This window comes from Diospyros lotus, chromosome 12 (assembly GCF_014633365.1).
Source record: "Diospyros lotus cultivar Yz01 chromosome 12, ASM1463336v1, whole genome shotgun sequence".
In the NCBI taxonomy this organism is placed as follows: Eukaryota; Viridiplantae; Streptophyta; class Magnoliopsida; order Ericales; family Ebenaceae; genus Diospyros; species Diospyros lotus.
The window spans coordinates 27,619,442-27,638,902 of record NC_068349.1 but is presented as its reverse complement, the minus strand read 5'-3'; the positions used below and the strand labels follow the sequence as shown (position 1 = coordinate 27,638,902).

At 38.0% G+C, this 19,461-nt stretch overlaps 2 protein-coding genes across 2 annotated transcripts; one reads left to right on the top strand and one right to left on the bottom strand.

The window, feature by feature from the left end:
- The first annotated feature begins 2,158 nt into the window (after positions 1-2,158).
- On the top strand, positions 2,159-4,036 carry LOC127814240 (glucan endo-1,3-beta-glucosidase, acidic-like). The gene is made up of 2 exons (XM_052355613.1): positions 2,159-2,343; positions 2,909-4,036. The coding sequence occupies exons 1-2, from the start codon at positions 2,256-2,258 to the stop codon at positions 3,856-3,858; spliced, it is 1,038 nt and encodes a 345-aa protein (XP_052211573.1). The 5' UTR covers positions 2,159-2,255; the 3' UTR covers positions 3,859-4,036.
- Positions 4,037-4,433: 397 nt separating this feature from the next.
- On the bottom strand, positions 4,434-9,739 carry LOC127814239 (probable inactive purple acid phosphatase 16). The gene is made up of 5 exons (XM_052355612.1): positions 9,209-9,739; positions 6,967-7,191; positions 5,894-6,170; positions 5,196-5,364; positions 4,434-4,881 (listed from the first exon to the last, which is right to left on the bottom strand). Exons 1-5 carry the CDS (start codon positions 9,480-9,482, stop codon positions 4,666-4,668), a joined length of 1,161 nt encoding a protein of 386 aa, XP_052211572.1. The 5' UTR covers positions 9,483-9,739; the 3' UTR covers positions 4,434-4,665.
- Between the last annotated feature and the right edge of the window lie 9,722 nt (positions 9,740-19,461).

The following is a 19,461-nucleotide window of genomic DNA, read 5'->3' as shown; positions in this document are numbered from 1 at the left end:
TTACAATCTCATGCTTACCCTAACTAGGAGATTTCTAATCACCACCAACACAGACAACACAGGATGTATGCCTCTATCCAATGGAGGTCAATGGATCCCATCAACAAGCATCTGCCTCCATACACCACTACACAGAGACTACATAGAGAGCATTCCCACCTCTTACACCAGATGGTTCCGCTCAATAGCAAATCCCTAACACCAGTGCACAAGACACTATGTCCCCTCTAGTCTAAAGACCAAATACACAATCGAGAACTAACAACAAATCATTAATCCTCCAAGCCATATGATCTATCGCAGGTGTCACATTCAATGGATGTTTTACCAACACCCACCTACATGTCTACTATATACATACCATCTAATATAATGTGTGACTCACCACTCATTCCTATTAACATCCCATGCTAACAATGGTAGTAGCCCATGTACCAGTCCACTGATTGATAAATCATATTCCCCTTTTGATAAATCTAAGGAGCGGGAATACTTTTAAAAAAATCCTAAACTAGATATCCAAGTCACATAGTCTCAACTCCTTAATAGTAAAACCTCTACCAGAAAATATAGGGACTGATTCAGAAAGGCGAGATAGAGAGATATAAATGAAGATATGACATTTTATTAATATCAAGAATATATCAACAATGCCACTTACTTATATCTTGTGAAGTGTAAATCTAGCATTTAGGGCACTATCACTAACATTTTCATTTTTGCTATTTTGGCATTTCTTAGTTCATTTCAAAAGTTATTGGTCTATTGGCAAAAAAATTGTTATTTTTCAAAAAAAAAAAAAAATTCCAAACAAACTTATTTTTTAAAACAGTCAACTCACCCCTCTCCCTCCTGGGATTGAGGTGCCAGACTATTTTATCATTCTAACGGAAGCATCTACAAAAGCCAATTATGGTTGAAGATTCTCCAATTGTGGAGTAGCTAGGAACCTCAACAAAGACAGAAGAAGAAACCTGCACACCTCTGTTTCTACATGGCTGGGGGTTGAGTTCTAGTGATCTATTTTTTATGTGATGTTAGATGATGTTTTCATATTTACTATGTATATTGGAGACATGATTCTCTGATTGAGGTGGTTTTTTGGTATGATATTTTGATTTCAATGGATGTACAGTAGTGTATTTTGATATAATAATGATCTTGTAGTGACGGATTAAATATTGACAAGGTTATTGATTGTGAATATAATGTGTTTATACATGTGTTTTAAATGTTGTGTTGGATGTTTACATAGGTGTTTTAAATGTCAGTACATCTCTCACTACTAGGAGTAGCCAAACTAAACTGAACTTGAGCGAGAACTTGCTTTTTCATTAAATAATCAGTACTACTCCCAGTAGCATATTCAATTAGACAATTTACATGCTAGATAGTTTAATTACTTGGGTACCATATACTACCAATGTGGCTTGAAGTATTGGGTCAAAATAAACTTGTTATTGAGAGAGTTGTGAATTTCATGAAATCCCGCTACTCCCAATAGCGAGTTTTGTTCGTGCCACTTTTGCATTAATGAAACCTTCTTTCTAGCACGGATTAGTGAGGTGGACCATTTGTAGTATTTTTGTTAAAACCTTTGAAACAAGTAGTATTTTGTTAAATAATTTAAAATTTTCTCTCTCATTATGTACGTAGTAGTATTGTGTTACATACATGCATAAACAGCACTAGTAGTACTTGTCTATGTATGTATGTATGTATGTAAGTAGCTTTGAAAATTCAAAGCAAGAGTTCCCATCCCACACGGCGGTGTTTATGTGCATATTTAGGCATATATGTATATATGAATTTGTACGAGTGGCACTGATCTCCCTCTCATTGCAATTTACAAAGACTTTTTCAAAGCAAGCCTAGAAATATTGGTCGATGAACAGCTGACACCTATGCTTTGAATTTGTGGGATATGCCAAACATATATAATCGGATGTTATTGTTTTGTGACTGTGACCCCATATATATATGTAGATGTGTATGTATCTATGTATGTATGTTTGTTTGTTTGTTTGTTTGTGCTTAGTATTTCCATGGAGTGCTTGACCTTGACCTGTGGTAGGCAGGCAGAGGCAGGCTGCTTCCTCCTCTCTCCACATAAAGCTCTGCCTTATCTTTATCAACTCCATCAAATGCAAAACCCCATTACCAACAACGGACACACACACACACACACACACACATATATATATATGCATGTATAGCTTGTGACATGATATAAGTCTTTCTTCTGCATCTTCGAAATGGCTCTTCTTCAAACTCCTTCCCACCTGGCTCCCATAATGCTACTAATGGGTGCGGCAATAATAGCTAGCCTCCAGCTGACAGCAGGTTCTCTCTCTCTCTATCTCTCATCTACTAACTGGTGCTTGTAATTGGCGCTTCTAATTACATCAAATTAGGTTTAGCTCAGTGAGGTTGGTGCCATTACATGTGAATGTGATGATCATACGAGTGCCTGATATTATTATTATTATTATTATTACAAGTGAGTGTAGGGTAGGAATATATTCATTTTTGTGCAACTCCTGTGCTTGTGCTCTCGATTATGCAGAAAGAAGTAAATCACAAACATAAATTTTGTCAAATTGCATAGAAAAAAATTTGAATTCACGTCCCACTAAATTGACACGAACATAAAACTCATTCTTACCAACTAAGTTATGCTTGGGTTAGAAATATATCTTATCTATCTTACAGATATGGAAGGTGGCCGATTGAATTACAGGGATAAAATAATCTTTTTACCGCAATTGGCGCAAGATATATTATTATTATTAATTCTATTTTTTTTATTAGTAAAATTCAAAGCCCTATAAACATGCACTAAAATATTCAATTGGATGATTGATTGGGATTGGGATTGGGATTGGGATTGGGATTGATGGTGATGCAGACGCACAGATTGGAGTTTGCTATGGAATGCTTGGCGACAGATTGCCGTCCAGACAAGAAGTTGTGGATCTCTACAAGCAGAAGGGGATCCGAAGGATGAGACTCTACGATCCAGACCCAGCTGCTCTTCAAGCCCTCGGAGGCTCCAACATTGAGCTCATCGTCGGCATTCTCAACGACAACCTCCAACGTATTGCTTCCAGTCAAGCCAATGCCAACGCTTGGGTCCAGAACAATCTCAAAAACCATCCCAACGTCAACTTCAAATACGTCGCCGTCGGGAATGAAGTCAGTCCCGTCAACGGTGCGGCCCAGTACGCGTCCTTCGTTTTGCCGGCGATGCAGAACGTGCAGACTGCAGTGTCTGCTGCCGGACTCGCTGGCAAAATAAAGGTTACCACCGCTGTGGAGATGGGACTCCTCGGCGTGTCCAGCCCTCCGTCAAAGGGAGTCTTTCGGGCCGACGTTCGAAAGTTTCTCGATCCCATCATCGGCTTCTTAGTGAACAACAAGGCTCCTTTGCTTGTCAATATCTACCCCTACTTCGCTTACGCAGACAATGCAGGTATAGACCTCAATTTTGCTCTTTTTACGTCTCCCGCACCTGTAGTCCACGACAATCCACATCAGTACCAGAATCTGTTCGATGCGATGCTCGAAGCCTTCTACTCGGCGCTTGGAAACGCCGGCGGTTCTTCCTTGAAGATTGTCGTGTCAGAGAGCGGATGGCCTACCGCCGGCGGAAAAAGCACTACCATTGACAACGCAAGAACCTACAATTCCAAGTTGATAGAGCATGTCAAGGGAGGAACACCTAGAAGGCCCGGCCCCATAGAAACTTACATATTTGCCATGTTCGATGAGAACCAAAAAAAGGGGGCCGAAGTGGAGAGGCACTGGGGTCTCTTCTCTCCAAACAAGCAACCTAAATACCCGATTACTTTCAGTTAGAAGCCCCAGCTCAGGTGTAATATGTACCAAGCCAATAAGTGTTCTCCTCTGTACCCCAGGAGACATGGCGAATAAGTGTTGCCTGCAGTCCCAACAAAAAGGCAACTACTAAAACATGTCTACCTATTCCTGTCCTAATAAAGAATCAATAATCTAAGTAATATCATTTCCTTTGGCACTGCTTCACAGTTGTAGCAAATCAAGGAAATAAGAAAAATAAAAGAGCAAATCAATATATCATAATTTTCTTTCATGATTGTGCAAGAAAATAGCTTCCTTATTAACTTTGATGGAAACAAGTGCTTTCCTCATTACACAATAATTCAGGCATACAGCTTCAGGTAGCAGAAAATATTATCTAGTCAGGCACTGTTTGTTCCATGAAGTTTCATTTGATTAAAGCACTGCTAAGCTAATTAACACTGATTCAGTTCATGATTGTCCAGGTGCATCGAAACTATTATTCTATCAGTCTACCTAAGCATGGGCTCAAGCTCATCCGGGTCAAAATCAATCAAACAATTATTAATAGCTTAATTGCTTAATGCTGTTGAGCCTGCATATTCTACAACATGTAGTAATCTAAAAAGCTTTATTTTGGTATTCACGAAAATTCCACGACAACATCAAACTTCTCTTAGTTATGCTATGCTGAAATATATAACTAGCAGGAACATCCAAATCTGAAGTTCCCAATGTTGCCACCAAACATCGGTTACAACATGGGAACATACATTTCTATGCTACTTTCATTTATTTTTTTCTTATTGGCTATTTCCAGAAAATGAAATGAAGAAAAGGAAAGTTTTAAGAGCCCAAGATGACTTCACTGTGAGACTGACCATCTTCCATCCTTACCCAAGACTTGAGAGAGAAGGGCTGTGGAGTGATTTCCAAAATTCTAGCTCCTCTAGGCCAGTTCCCATATCCACCATATCCAGTATGCCTAGCAAAGCACAACCATAGCTTGTTCTTGTAAGGGCAGCACCAGTCTAATCCATGGTTGTGACCTACGAACACTGCCTGCCACCAAGAAAATCCATATAGACCGTTCAACCATATCCAAAGAAATCCATTTTTTAAGAACCTAATCGGATGTGAACCACCTTGTAGGGACCTTTTTGGAACCCATATTTTTTCCCAGTAATATTCTCATCATTAACATTGTTTTCTTCTTCAGGGTGGGGGGTGATTCTAACCATAAAAGTTTCTTTTAGAGTTAAAATAGTACCTGAAACAGCTCCAGAAGTTGTATGGCTGGTAATTCTGGACCATATAAGGTCACATTGTTTGAACCTACTTATGCAAATAATTTGAATCTATTTTTGTGTTCTCACCTTGACAGAATGCCTTTCTTCAAGAAGTTTCATAATGCCCATTTCAGCTTCTTGAGCAGCAACTTTCTCCTTGTTAATGGAACCCACACAAGATGAAAATAGCAAAAACCTTGGAGCTACCTGCTTGTAGGCTTTACTTGGTATATGCCAGAAGAAAATCTCAGGCACCCTACAAAAAACTCCCTACTTTTGGTTGCTAGGAAATAGACGGAAATAAAATTCAGAAACATCAAATCTGCCATTTTTTTATTTACATAACAGAAATAGAAAAACTCATGTAGGGTTTACTTGGTATATATGCTCGTACAAAATCCCAGGCACCCTGCACATCAATGCTACTTTTGGTCACTAAGAACTAGGTGGAAAGAAAATTCAGAATCTTCACTTCTGCCATTTTTGGATTACATAACATAAATGGAAAAACTAAACTATGTTTTAGCATTAAAAAGAAAAAAATAGTAGTAAAGCCTCACCGAGGAATTCTTTGAATTTTCTTCCTACCAAATAGGGCAGATATAAGATTCAAAATTTTCTGTTCCTCCATTTTTTTAGCAACAAAGGGCATAAATCAAAGATCATTAACACATTAAAAAACCATCTCATCTTGTAATGTCATTCTCTATAGCTCTTTAATGTTAGTAAGAAACAATCACTGGAAAAATTTTATTTAGGCATAAGGATTCTTTTTCTTCCCTCACCTCAAATCAGGGTTAAGCTCTTGGGATTTGCGCTGGAACCATTCTGCTTGTGCTCTTGATAAAACTTCCGGGTAGGAACCACCGCCAGAATCCATAAAGTACATAAATAGCACAGGTGATTCAGGCTCATTTGATGATGAGAGTTGAATAACATAATTTGATACGCTTGGCCAAAGCTCCTTTGGACCACTTTTAGAGTATGACAATGAATGATGCTCAATTTCATTTCTCATCAGCTCTAAACGCTGTGTGCCTCTGAAGCTACAATCATGTTCACCTGAAAATGTGCTTAGGAGTGAAGTCAATGTTTCTAAATGCTCTTTTTTTTTTTTTTTTTGGGCAACGGTATCTAAGAACTTCGTCAAATATAGGACTCATACCACATAAAACACTTGGCTTCCTGGTTAAACCCTTTTTTTTTTTTTGGGGGGGGGGGGGGGGGGGTGTGTGATTTGTGTCAAAAGAATATCTTTGTCCAAACAGTGCTTAAACAATGATTCACTGAACCAAACACAAATATTACTGACATTATTATTGGATGTCTTCCACTTTCTTTCAGTCTACTTGCACACCACAATACATCATTAGATGACACACACATGCATTGAAAATATACTGTTGTAATGGTAATAAAATGCACTGACTTCTGTCCATCAAATAACACACCACATCAATTCTCTGGGTGCAGGAAGTGGTCTAGAAAGGCATCACTCTATGACATAAACGACCTCCAGGATATGTTGCGTGCAAATATTCAAAAAGTAGGGGAGGGCCACAAATGTCATTTTGACAATAGCTTCCTGTAGGATATAAAGAAGACACTTCATTCCAATTACAAGAATTAATGCATCATCAATTCTGAACTGTTGGCTTCAATAAAACCAACTTTATCTAAGTCAATATTTGGTATTAACTTCAATTTAAAATAATTAGCATAAAAAAACCTGGCAGTTCAAAAGAAATTCTATTTTATCATTGTTCTCAAGAAACCTAAACCTTGTGATGCATAGGAAAAGACATTTTCATCAGCACTCTCCAGCTTCAGCATTAACTTTTTTGAACTTCAGACTCACCTGAGTATGACATATTTGCGGCAGGGCAACTAATTTCAGGAATTCCAGCTGCTGAAAACCACTCCATTGGCCACTCAAATGGTGCATCATCATGGTTTCCAAATACACTTGCCCATGGTATGCCTCTAGCTCTTGCTGGAGTGATTGCTTCATCCCAGTACAAGCTTGCGTTTGCAACAGGTATGTTGTTAGCCGTGATAACATCCCCTAGATAAATTACAAAATCTGCCAAGCAATTGGGCTTTATACTAATCAGCAGCCATGGCATGATCCTAACAAATCACACAAGACCTCGCATCCATATCCATATAACTTTTGTCAAGTGAATAAAATTGTCAAGCACTGTGGATTCCAAAGAATGATAATGATCTTATTTGCGATCCTTCTTCTGTATATTGTCAGATGAATTATTACTGAGCTCTTAAAAACTTGATAATAAATAAGCCAGTTAACAGCAAAACAAATAAATAGATCAATATATCTATATGGTAATGACAACTATGTTGGCTAACCCATTAGAACATTGTTTATCAAGAAATGTGAAGTTTGAAAACATATTTTATGTGTGTGTGTGTGTGTGTGTAGAAAGAGAGAGAGAGAGTCTTCAAACATACACAAATATGCAGCATGCAATGATTAAAGCATGGCATATTTGAATAGGAAAACTGGAGGCAAAGAGAAATTTGCACGTCATTTTAAGACTAAAGTATGTCTAATGTCCTCCAGATCTTTAACACTATGAACCTACTGTCCTAGCATTATGAAAACAAACATAGTGTTTAGAAGTGTCTCAAACACCATAGAACTATATTTCCTGATTTAATGTTTTCTTCTTTTTTTTTTTATTTACTCATCAGAAGAGAACATCATTGTGTACTCAGATTCTTATTAACTGCAAAGCATGCCTGAACTATAAGGAACATTGTTTTCTATACGATGTTAAAATAGATATACCATGACAGAGATAGACTTCCCTTTCCTTCTATTAAATTGTTTCAAGTGTGTACTATGAACACGAGGTTAAAAAGTTACGGTAGAACCTGTGAAAAGCCTGCTATGAGAAATCGTCTTTATTTATATATAAATCTTTCAAATTTGGTCAACAACATTTAAATGGCTAACATATTCCATTTTTTCCAAATTCTCCAAACTTATTTCAAAGTCCAATATGGGCTGGCTAATATATTCCATAAATATGCTTTCCAAGAAAATAAGCCCATCCACCTACTGTTCACCCAGGGTTTGTGCCCATGCCGATTTTTAGATTTTACCCAATTTAGTCAAAATGCATAATACCTAAGAGTGCTTTTCCATTTTTTTTCCAGATTTTTTGAACTTATTTAACCCCTTGACCAGCCAGAAGAAGCCAGCTGTCCAAAGTGATCAGATAATCTGTATTTTCTGCCCAACTTGAGCCCTTCAGTTTCAGGGCCTTGTCAATTTTTAGTTACCCTGAAACTATGACATGATACTCTGTGATATCTGAGTTACATTATTTTTTTGAGGATTTTCCAAAAATCATATATACCCTCAAAATGACCCATGTTCAGTGGATGGACTTATCCAGACCTTTAAGCACACTTACTAGAAAACACCTAGTGCAGGTTTTGTTTGACATGACATTTTACCACAAACTTTGATTTTCGCATGTTAGTTCATTGTTTACTCGTTAGAATTGCACTTTTAATCATCTCGCTTTTTATTTTTACAAAGTTTTATTGCGTTGGCCTAGGATTGAATTGTATCCTTGCTAACCCTCAGAACATAGGAAGGATTTCCATCCAGCAGAGCTCACCCTCCAAATTTGTTAATTCTTAGGGCTTCACAACTCACCCTATACAATTTTCAGTACAGCTAAGGTCTGGTTGAAGAATTTTCTCTTCAGGACTCAAACCTGCACACACTAGCAGGTGGTAGCTTAGCAATTCATGCACCATCAACCCATTTCGGCAGAAATGTTCTCTACCAGCCCACTGACCTTGTGCTACAACCTCTTGAGCTGTGTGTATATATATTTGCCCTTTTGTTATTTCTGTTAAATCATTAATATTTTAGATTCTTAAAAACAATTTCGCTCAGGCATTTATTTTTTCTTTAAAATCTCTTTGGCATACAGTGAACGTTGCAGAACCGCCATTATTAGGAGGCTCCCATTGCTAACACTAATTAACGACTGCATTTTGCAGAAATGGTAATCAAAAAGCCTCAGACGGAAGCTCGTAGATTTTAAGGAAATTCAGACCTGGATTCTCTTCGTCGAGTACAGTGGACATGACAGTGAGAGAGTTGAGGTCTTGTTGAGGCCCCCAACCTGTCCAGGCGTCCTCACCGAAATGGAGGTCGGCGAATAGGGCGATTTTGAAGGTTGTACGGCCCGGAGGTATGTGAAGGCAACTCTCCGGCGTCGTTGGTAGAGCGAGGGTGGATCCGACGACGGCCAAGATGAAGCGGAGGATTAGCGAGGAGAGAATAGTGAGGGGCAAGAAGAGCATCAAGCAGGTAGTCCTCCTGGTCATTGCTCAAGTCAAGTGGAACGAACCAAGCGCACAACAGTCAACAGAAGAGGACCGGCCGGTTTTGTCGGTGGTTTCTGGAAGTGGAAGATGATTGAATCTGCCTAGCCTTTGAGATGAGAATCATACGATGCTTTCCTAATTCAGTGTGCCCTCCGCGTCTATTCCACTCCAACGATCCTAGTTCATTCAGCCCACCGCCCCACCGCCTGACCGGGACAGAGGGATTATCGAAGCTCTTTGGCTGACCTTTTTTCTTCTTCCTACTTTATAAACCGTTTAATTTGGGGAAATTTGCAAAAATAGGACTTTCGATAAAGAACTTTACAAAAATAAAACTCTTAAAACATTTTACAAAATTAGGATTTTTGAGAGTTAAATAAACAAAAATACCCCAATTTAAATTAGCCCTAAGATCCCTTCATCGTCTTCCTCTCACACCCAGAACATCTTTCTTGCTTGTCTTCTTCATTTCTTTCGCTCGTCCTTTTCGTCATCTGTTCTAAGCATGTAGAGTTGCTGTTTCTTCGTCGGTCATCACCTTCAAAACCATTGTAGGCATGTATTCATTTTCTTATCTTTGAAAAACTTCTGGCCAAAGACGATTTGTATTCCCTTTGGGTAATTTCAGAGTTTTTTACCCTTTTCGATGCGTTTTTTTGAATGACTACGTAATAGGTATGCAAATGAACATCACTCTGGTTCTGCATTCTAAAACTCAATTGAGTGAAGGCTATGCACATCATGGGTTTGAACATTTATCGGCTGATGTACCGATTAGATATTGACATATGTCAACCGATATAGGTTCAAACCAGAAGCATACCCAAAAATGTTTTATATCGGTTCAGTTTATATATCAGTACCCAAAAATGTTTTATGTACCGACATCATATATCGGTATAACTGTATCAGTTGTAATATTACCTAAACCGATATATAATAACCGACATATCCTTTCCCGACCGATATTATAAAACTGATATAACATTATACACCTGATATTGGTTAACTTTTTTTACTTATATCCAACCGATGTCAGTTACCCTAATAATGTTTTTTTTCTAATTTGTAGTTGTGATTTATGGAGGTCAGTGGGAATATAATGTTGATAGAGGTGAATATCCCTTCGTCTTCCTCGCACGCACATCCCCATTCGCTCGTCCGCCAGAACTTCTCCTTTACTTGTCCTCTGTTCTCTGAACCTCTACATCTAGGGTTGTTGCTTCTTCATCTGTCGTAGCCATCAAAGCCATTGCAGTTTCGGCACCTTCTCTCCATACCAAGCATGTATTCCTTTCCTAATCTTTGATAACCTTTGGCCAAAGACGATTGGTATTCCATTTGGGTGATTTAAGAGTCTTTTATCCTTTTCAATGCGATTTCTTGAATGACAACGTAATGAGTCTTCAAATGAACATTGTTCTAGTTCTGCATTCTAAAACTTGATTGAGTGAAGGGTATGGTTTGAACAATATCGGTTTATGTGTCGGTTAGATAAAGATATATGTAAATCGATATAGGTTCAAAATAGAAGCATCCCCAAAAAAATTTTGTTTTAGCTTTTTGTTTGACACTTTTGTTGGCGAAAAGGGCCAAACATGTCGGTTTCTAACCGATAAAAAGGAACCAATATATCTTGGGAAGTGCAATGGACATCACTTAATCGATTTATAACCTATTTAATAGAACCGATAGTATATTCATTGATATTACGATAGCATTTTCTCAGTTTATAATCGAGTTAATATAACCTGTAGTATATTGGATGGATATTTCGATAACATTTTATCTGTTTATATCCGAGTTAGTAGAACCGATAGTATTTTCAATTGATATATCAATAACATTTTATCTATTTATAACTGAGTTAATAGAAATGATTGTATTTTTAGTTGATATATCGATACAATTTTATCATTTTATAGCCGATTTATTACAAACGATAACCGATGGTATACATTTTATCGGTCTATAACCGATGTAATGGAACCGATAGCATTTTTAGTTTCTATTTACATTATAATTGATACTATTGGAAATTTGTCATCCATAACATCTTTTATACACGTTGCAAGTTTAACTTGATGCCAAAGACTAATGTCGTATTATGCACAAACTTGACACAAACTTCATATTTATACACAAATACCATTATATTGGAATAACAAATCATTAATTCAATAAAAATAAAAATAAAAATTTGGTGTCTCTCTTGTGTTGAACCTCTATTACAGGTCCCTCTTCTACAGAAGGCTAATGGGTGGGAGACTGTAACAGAAGCCAGGAAATTGATTCTTTTCCTCGCCTTTCTCAGATGCTAAAGCAGGTTCATTTACAAACAGTGATTGCTTTAACCATTCTGGATTCTTCAACCTCCCAATACATTGCCAAAGCAAAATCTTTGCAATGTATTTGGAGGTTGAAGAATCTAGAATGACTAGAGCAATCACTGTTTGTTAACTAACCTGCTCTAGTATCCGAGAAGGCTAAGGAAAGCAATCTATTTCCTTGGCTTCTGCTTCAATTCATTGGGGAATACCGTCATTAACATTCAGTTGAAGGATCTCCTCCTAATGCATTCAACACAACGTCTTTAAGGTGGATCTCAAAAGTAAACAGGGAGAAAAACATTAGGCTTACATACAAAGTAAACACTAACCTTATTTGTCGTCTTCCTGAACTCTCGTTTGTGTTCTTCTCAAACGTGATGAGAGCATATTTATAGAGCATTCCTTTCCTATCAGTGCTAACATTGGGAAGTGCAAAGGATAAATATTTAATTTTTCATCATTAACCATTTAAATATCGGTGTAGACATATCAGTTAAGTTATCGATATATTCGCACCGATAATAACATGTACGAATGATGTCAGTTAAACTTATCGGCTTGCATCCGATACATTTGAACCGATAACTCTTAGAGACGTTGGGAAGTGAACCGTTTTAATCTTTCTTAAATATTTCAAGATCGGTTAAACCATATCAGTCTGTCATCGATTCATGTTGCCGACATCATTCTATATTGTCATATCGGTTTACTAATTCTAGAGTGTAATCGATATGTCGGCTAACGAAATCGGTGTATTATCGATACAATGGAACAGATATCATGGTAGCCACACCGATCTTAAGTATGTACCGACACCATATATCAGTGTGATTATATCGGTTTTAATTTAATGTTAACTAATATTATGAAACCGATATCTAGTAGAATAGTGCGAAATGGACAAAAATGCCCCTGATTTAAATTAGCCCTAGGATCCCTTCGTCGAATCCTCTCGCACGCAATATCCCCAATCACCCGCTGACCAAAACATCTCTCTCGCTCGTCCTCTATTCATATATCAGTACCCAAAAATGTTTTATGTACCGACATCATATATCGGTATAATTATATCGGTTTTAATTTAATGTAAACCGATATATAGTAACCGATATACATCATATAACAAATACTATGTCGGTATAACTGTATTGGTTGTAATTTTACATAAACCGATATATAATAACCGACATATCCTTGCACGACTGATATTATGAAACCGATATAACATTATACACCCGATAACTTTTTTTATTTACATCCAACTTGTAACACCCCGCCTCGTCAAGCGTGTCACGATAAGGAAATTCCTAGGAATCTTTTTTTTTTCTTTCAAGTTCATCACGCATGGTGCATCAAGAACAATCTTCACATGCACACACAGGGCGGCACCCGCGGTGATTCCAAGAACAATCGTCACATGCACACAAGATCTCGAAAACCCCAGTCTTGCCCGTTTAACTAACAAGATCAATAATCTTAAACTAATCAAGTCGTAGAATAACGCAGAGGATATAATAACACCAAAATTGTAATACCCCGAATTTTTAAACTCAAATATGAGGTGATACCTAAGGTTATTAGGTTCTAATACTTGAGAAAATAGGTCATTTCAAAGGATTATAGAAGTCTTGAGACAAAAGTTCAGTTTCTGAACCAGTAGCAAAATCGTAAATATTGAAGTCGAGTAAAAGTATAATTTATCTAAAATCTTGGGGTGCTAAGTGTAATTTATCCATTTTTCAGGGACCAAAAAGTGCAATTAAAAATGGACTAGGGACCAAGTTACAAAGGGTCTAAGTGTAGTTACGTGAAAAGTTCGGGCTGAAGCGTTGTTTGTTAAAACCTTAAAATATCACTTCAAAATATCTTGGATTTCAAACTCAAATCAAATGGAGTGTTGGATCATTTTGAAGTCCAAGTCCAAGTCTTTGTTAAAGTAAGTCTTTGCTAAGTCTTTTCCAAAGTCTTCTCAAAGTATTCTCAAAGTATTCTCAAAGTCTTCCCTAAGTCTTTTCCCAAGTCTTTTACTTAAGCCTCCAAAAGTCTCCAAACCTTATCTTCAAGGACACATGGCAAGCAACTATTGGACTACTTGGAAGCTAAGTTAAGGACTCATGATGACCCTTGAGGTGGCAACATGTGGTTGGTTAGAAAATTCTATAAATAGGGGCTAGGTTGATCACAAACCATTCGAAGTAAGTTTGAGGTGAATTTATGTTAAATTGAGGGAATCAAATGGGAGGATCTTGTTCTTGGGAGAAAGGGGAGAGTACTCCCAAAAGAAGGGAGAAAAGTCTGCTAAGAATGATGGAGAAAAGGCCTTGTCGGAAAGTTTGGGCTGCCACCGTAGGTCGTGCCAAACGACGTAAAAAACCACGAGAAAACCATTCCTACTTGTTTTAAACAGTGCTTCTTAGGGTAAATCTTAAAGGTGAGTGGTTCTTGTGCATGCTTCTTGCTTTCCCATGATCACTCTTAGTTTCATTTGTGGATGGTTTGTTGCTTACGTCTTATGTTCCCTTTGATTCGAGCATATCATTTCTACTTTGTTGTATCGGGTTTGACCCTGACAGCTTTCGTGTGTGGCTAGTGGCTTGCATATCATATTCCTTCTGCTTTGTCATACATCTTATCATTTGGTGACTATGGCTAGTTGGTGGCTTGTCATGTGTGAACTACCACAGGGGGCTGACCACGTGGGCCTGTGTAAGAGGGCTACCTCGAGCTTGTGTAAGGGGGCCGAGGGGTTCATACATGGCAAGTAAGGAAGATATCTCGTGCCTGTGTAAGGGGGTCGAGAGGTTACATCTCATGTTTTATTGCATTTGAGCAAATCTTACCTATTTTATATGCATCTCAGTATTTGTATTTGTAGCTAGTTGTTGACATCACAGGGGATCTCGTGCTCTTGCGGTGAGCCTAGACCTCATGCTCTTGCGATGAGCCATGATCTTGGGAGATTTCGTTCTTATTTCTGCACGTCTCCTGACAAAGCTACATATTGCTCTTGCATGCATAGTTTCTTTCCTTGTACCACTCACTTAGATGTAATAATCTAACTCGGGTGTTTCATACCCCTGGAACATTCAACGTTCTAGGTATGTTAAGCTTATCAGGTACTCCAAGTTCCAGCGCGAGCAAGGATTCAAAGGTGGTGCTTAGCTAATTTAGAGTTGGATTTATTTGTGTACCCGTGTAATCCCAATATTGTAATGTAAATAGCAATTAAGATACTTAAGGATGTATGGTGTTTGTGTGCGGTTTTGCGACTGTACCGCAAAATTCATGTATTTGTGAAGTTGCTATAACTTTCTGATATGTGGGTGCGTGACAGACTTTTATTTAAACTTGTGGAAATCCTAGCTATTTAGCATACTCAGGTTCAATCCTTACTTCCATTGATAAAGGATTTTCAATAACACCCGAGGTCATTATTAGCATATAATGAATATCTTATTGCTTCATTGTGTAATTGAAAGTGGGGCGTTACAAAAATACCGGGGCCTACCACGAGATTCTTACATAGTATTTCCATAACAAAATATGTATTACAACATTACCAAATGATAACAACACTATCATGCAACAGTTCATACGTATATCAAAATAAGTACTATCGCCTCAAAATAACACAACAGCTATCATACTAAACATCGTTGAGCCTCAACTAGCCACGTCCTTACCTTTGCAACAATTCCTAGCTGGAACGTTGAATGTTCCAGGGGCATAACTCAGATTAGATGATAAAACATCTAAGTGATGTCATGATACATTTTACTGAATGCATGGAACACACACGAGCATGGCATATACAGACAACGACAACATGCAACATGTCTAACTTGAGAAATCTCCCTAGCATACTCAACCTCCCGTGGAAAATCCATTCCACACACCTTTGAGGTTGACCTTACCACAACATACTTAATCCTCAAGTGCCTTACCGTGTCACCCGATCATCAGGATTAACCTTGCCCCACAGATATAACCACGACACGAAAATTAATACCCCGATGATATGAAAAATCACACGCCATGCACGGACTCTTTTACAAGTTAAAACAGTTGATGCAATATACCACATATTCAATATGCATACGATGCCACAAGTACATAAGTAAAACGTCTACACGATATAACCCAAACTCCAGAGGATATAAATGCTCGCCGGAACTAGTTTAAACACATGCGACCTAAGCTCAGGAGGGCAGAACCGTTCCCCTGAACCCATTACACGCACACCAAACCATTTTCAAAACAATGGGTAAGACTGAAATCGAATCACTCACCTTATTCGAAAAGTTAATTTGTGCCTCGTAATGCATGCTAAGCCTCAAAATGCGCATCTGAATAATTTCCTGATTTTGGCATGCTCCTCTAACGTCAAATTAATCCTCATAATTTTCTGGAATTTTTTGAAAACTTTTTCCTAATTTTTCCCAATTTTCTTCCTATTTTCTCATTTTTCCTTTTCTTTTTTCCTTTTTCTTTTCTTTTCTTTTCTCTTTTCTTTTTCTTCTTCTCCTTCCTTCTTCCTCCTCATTCTCTATTTTCTCCAGTGCATGTGAACAGTGCACACGCCCATGTGGCCTCCGCCGCTTGGCCTTCTGCCGGCCTCCCCCCGACCCTCCACCGACCTCTGTGACCTCACCGGATCACTGCCATCCTGTTGGGTCGTCGTCCCAGCCATTGCCAGTCGCCCAAGCTAGCTCGCTACTTGCTGTCCAGCCATAACAACTCGCGGTCATGGCTGCCACTTGCTATTGCGGCTTGCTCTGGCCGCTTCTAGCCTTCCTCGCGGCTGCCTCCGACCACAAGCTTCTGTTCCTAGCACTCTCCCTCGATCCCTCAAGCTCTCAGCCACTCTCTCCCTCACTGCAAGTCTCAGCCACCTCCCTTCTTCTGTTTCTTCAATTTCCTCTTGATTCTCCCTCAATTTATAGCAATCCTACAGCTTGGCCACCATACTTGCACATATACATATAATATTTATATCATATATTATAATCTACATCTCTTGCCCAAGAAATCTCTTCCTGCAACTTGGCCCTCACTCTTGAATATAACCTTATATATATAATACCACTTGCTATAATTCTTGGCCATGAATTAACTTGCTACAATTTACACATATATTTTAGTTATATCACCAGAATCAACTTGTTGCAATTTACACACCTTCCACACATGCACGTATATATATTATATATATACCTATAATGTTACGTAATATGATAACTACACATTAGAACCCAAATTTCATCCTTATTTCGATTGAGTAATTTTCTAATTGCATTTAAATCCTCAAAAATCAATTTAATTTGCACTGCGATACCAAAAATGCAAAATTAATAACTTAAGACTTACTCGATAAGGACGATTTTGCCTCAGCGTTCTCACCGGACTGCTGTTTCATCCCAAAACTACCTTAGGGTTGATCCTTACGAAAAATCAGAGCGCCCTCAAGGTTCCGTTAATTTCCCGGAGGTTTCTTACGATAATTTAGTAATTTAGGCTGAATCGAAACTGTACCAAAAACTATCTCTGTTTTGACTTCTTTCAATGTCATAAATCACGTTTTGATATGCTTGATGACTTCATACCTTTTCTTTTAGACATCTAAGTCCCGGGGCATTCCCTGTTGCTTATTTAACGACTTATTTTGCTATCACAACCATTTTTCGGTATCCCAAACTCATTCAAACAACGTGACAACCAAACGAAATATGGGATATTATATTCACCCACAACATACTTTTTCTTCTAGAGATACTTATGTTCCGAGGTATTCCTTTCAATCGATTCGGTTGTTTATAACTCCAAAAAATTACACTTAAACTCCAAAACTTCTAATAATTTCATTTTTGCCCCTGGATAAATTACTTTTAATCCCTTTGAAAACTTCTGAGTATTTCACAACTGATGTCGGTTACCCTAATAATGTTTTTTATCGGTTACCGTATTAATGTTTTATATCTGTTTATATATCGGTTATGTATATATGTAATATCTATGCACTGACATCCTATCTTAGTTGATGTATTGATAGCATTAGCATTTTCCTGGCTTCTGCTTTAATCTTTCATCCTAATGCCTTTTCCATCCACTTGTGTTCTTCTCAAACGTCGGTCATTAAATATTACAATATTAGTGCAGACATATTGGTTTTATTAAACGATATATATGCACCGATATTATCTTAGATATATTATGTATTGGGAAGTGTGCAACGGACATCATTCGCATATCTGTAGAGTATCTGGACGTTGGCAGGATTTTAATTCCAATTGCCAATGTGTTCTACTGGTGCAGTCATTGGGAAGTGAATCGTTTTAAAATATTAAATTCTCTTAAATATTTCAATATCGGTTGGTAATCGATACATGTTGCCGACAACACTTGCCTTTGTCATATTATTATAGAGATATCGTTTATATAACTGACATGTACACACCGATGTTGAAATATTTATTCATCGATGCGAATGATGTCGGTCAACAAAATCGGTTTTATTACTGATACAACATAACTGATATCCTAATAGCTACATCGGTTGATATGAAAGAAGTAGGACTTATCCAAATGATATCAATTATACCATATTGGTTTTGATATCGATACATTTGACCAATATCATTATAAAAAATTGAATTTTTCCTGTCTGCACCGCCCAATGTCTACATCGATAGGACTGCTATTTTGTTGGATGCAAATTCCCTTCCCGCTAAAACTCGACTCTTGATCTTGCTTCATTCAATCGACTGCTCGTCCATACGTAACTCTCAACGTCACTCTTGCTTCCCATTTCCGTTGACTACACATGCTCTTCAACTTATCATTCGGTTACATCATCTCGTACCATCTCATTGCTCGTGTATTGCATCTGATAGCTTGCTCGCATCATGTGTCGTTCGAGAAGAACACAAGCGAGAAGATGGTTGCATTGGCAAAAATAAATAAGGACTTGGAGGTCAGTAAGTTTTTCACCGCCAAAATCACAAGACTTGATCATTTTGAAGGCACCGTTGAAGGCATTCGGAGGACGCTAAATCAGAAGCCTCACCTAGAGGAACAATTTAAGGCATCTGCTTTTAGCCAGATTGTCTATGAGGTAGAGGGATTAAAATGAAGCATTCAGTTAGTTCACAAACTATTGTTAAGCCTATTGAAGAAGACAGATGAGGAATGATCATTGTACTTCAGGCTCAGAGGTCAGGATATAAAATTTAGAAGGGATGAGTTTGCGCTGATCACAGGGTTGAAGTTTGGCAACAACGAAGCAACGAAGCGAAAAATCATATTGAATGAGCCTCCACTACTGTTTGCCTGGTTTTTCCTCGAATGCAACCTAAAGATGGGGGTTTCAGGGTCTAGGTTAATTTAGGTGTTTCACCAGGATATTGTTAGCGAAAAGGTGGAATGTTTTGATGATGAACTCCTATCTATGTCATATCTGATGATGATGTGGGAAATCAATTCCAAGGCTCCTCGAACGATGATGGATATCCGATATTTTCACCTGGCCTCTCACTGGGATGAGTTGAACCGGTTCCCTTGGGCAACCAACTCTTTTATTACTACCACAAAGAGTGCCAGAAAATGCATATTGAATGGGTTCAATCAGCATAGCAAGAAGAAGACGTATTCAA

Bases quoted from the DNA above. Each gene is read 5' to 3' on its own strand.
- LOC127814240 (XM_052355613.1), top strand. From the start codon at position 2,256: ATGGCTCTTCTTCAAACTCCTTCCCACCTGGCTCCCATAATGCTACTA. The intron at 2,344-2,908 runs GTTCTCTCTCTC...ATGGTGATGCAG, and splicing joins TAGCCTCCAGCTGACAGCAG to ACGCACAGATTGGAGTTTGC.
- LOC127814239 (XM_052355612.1), bottom strand. From the start codon at position 9,482: ATGACCAGGAGGACTACCTGCTTGATGCTCTTCTTGCCCCTCACTATT. The intron at 6,171-6,966 runs GTGAGTCTGAAG...GCACATTTTCAG, and splicing joins CGCAAATATGTCATACTCAG to GTGAACATGATTGTAGCTTC. The intron at 4,882-5,195 runs GTGAGAACACAA...TCTTGGTGGCAG, and splicing joins AAGAAAGGCATTCTGTCAAG to GCAGTGTTCGTAGGTCACAA.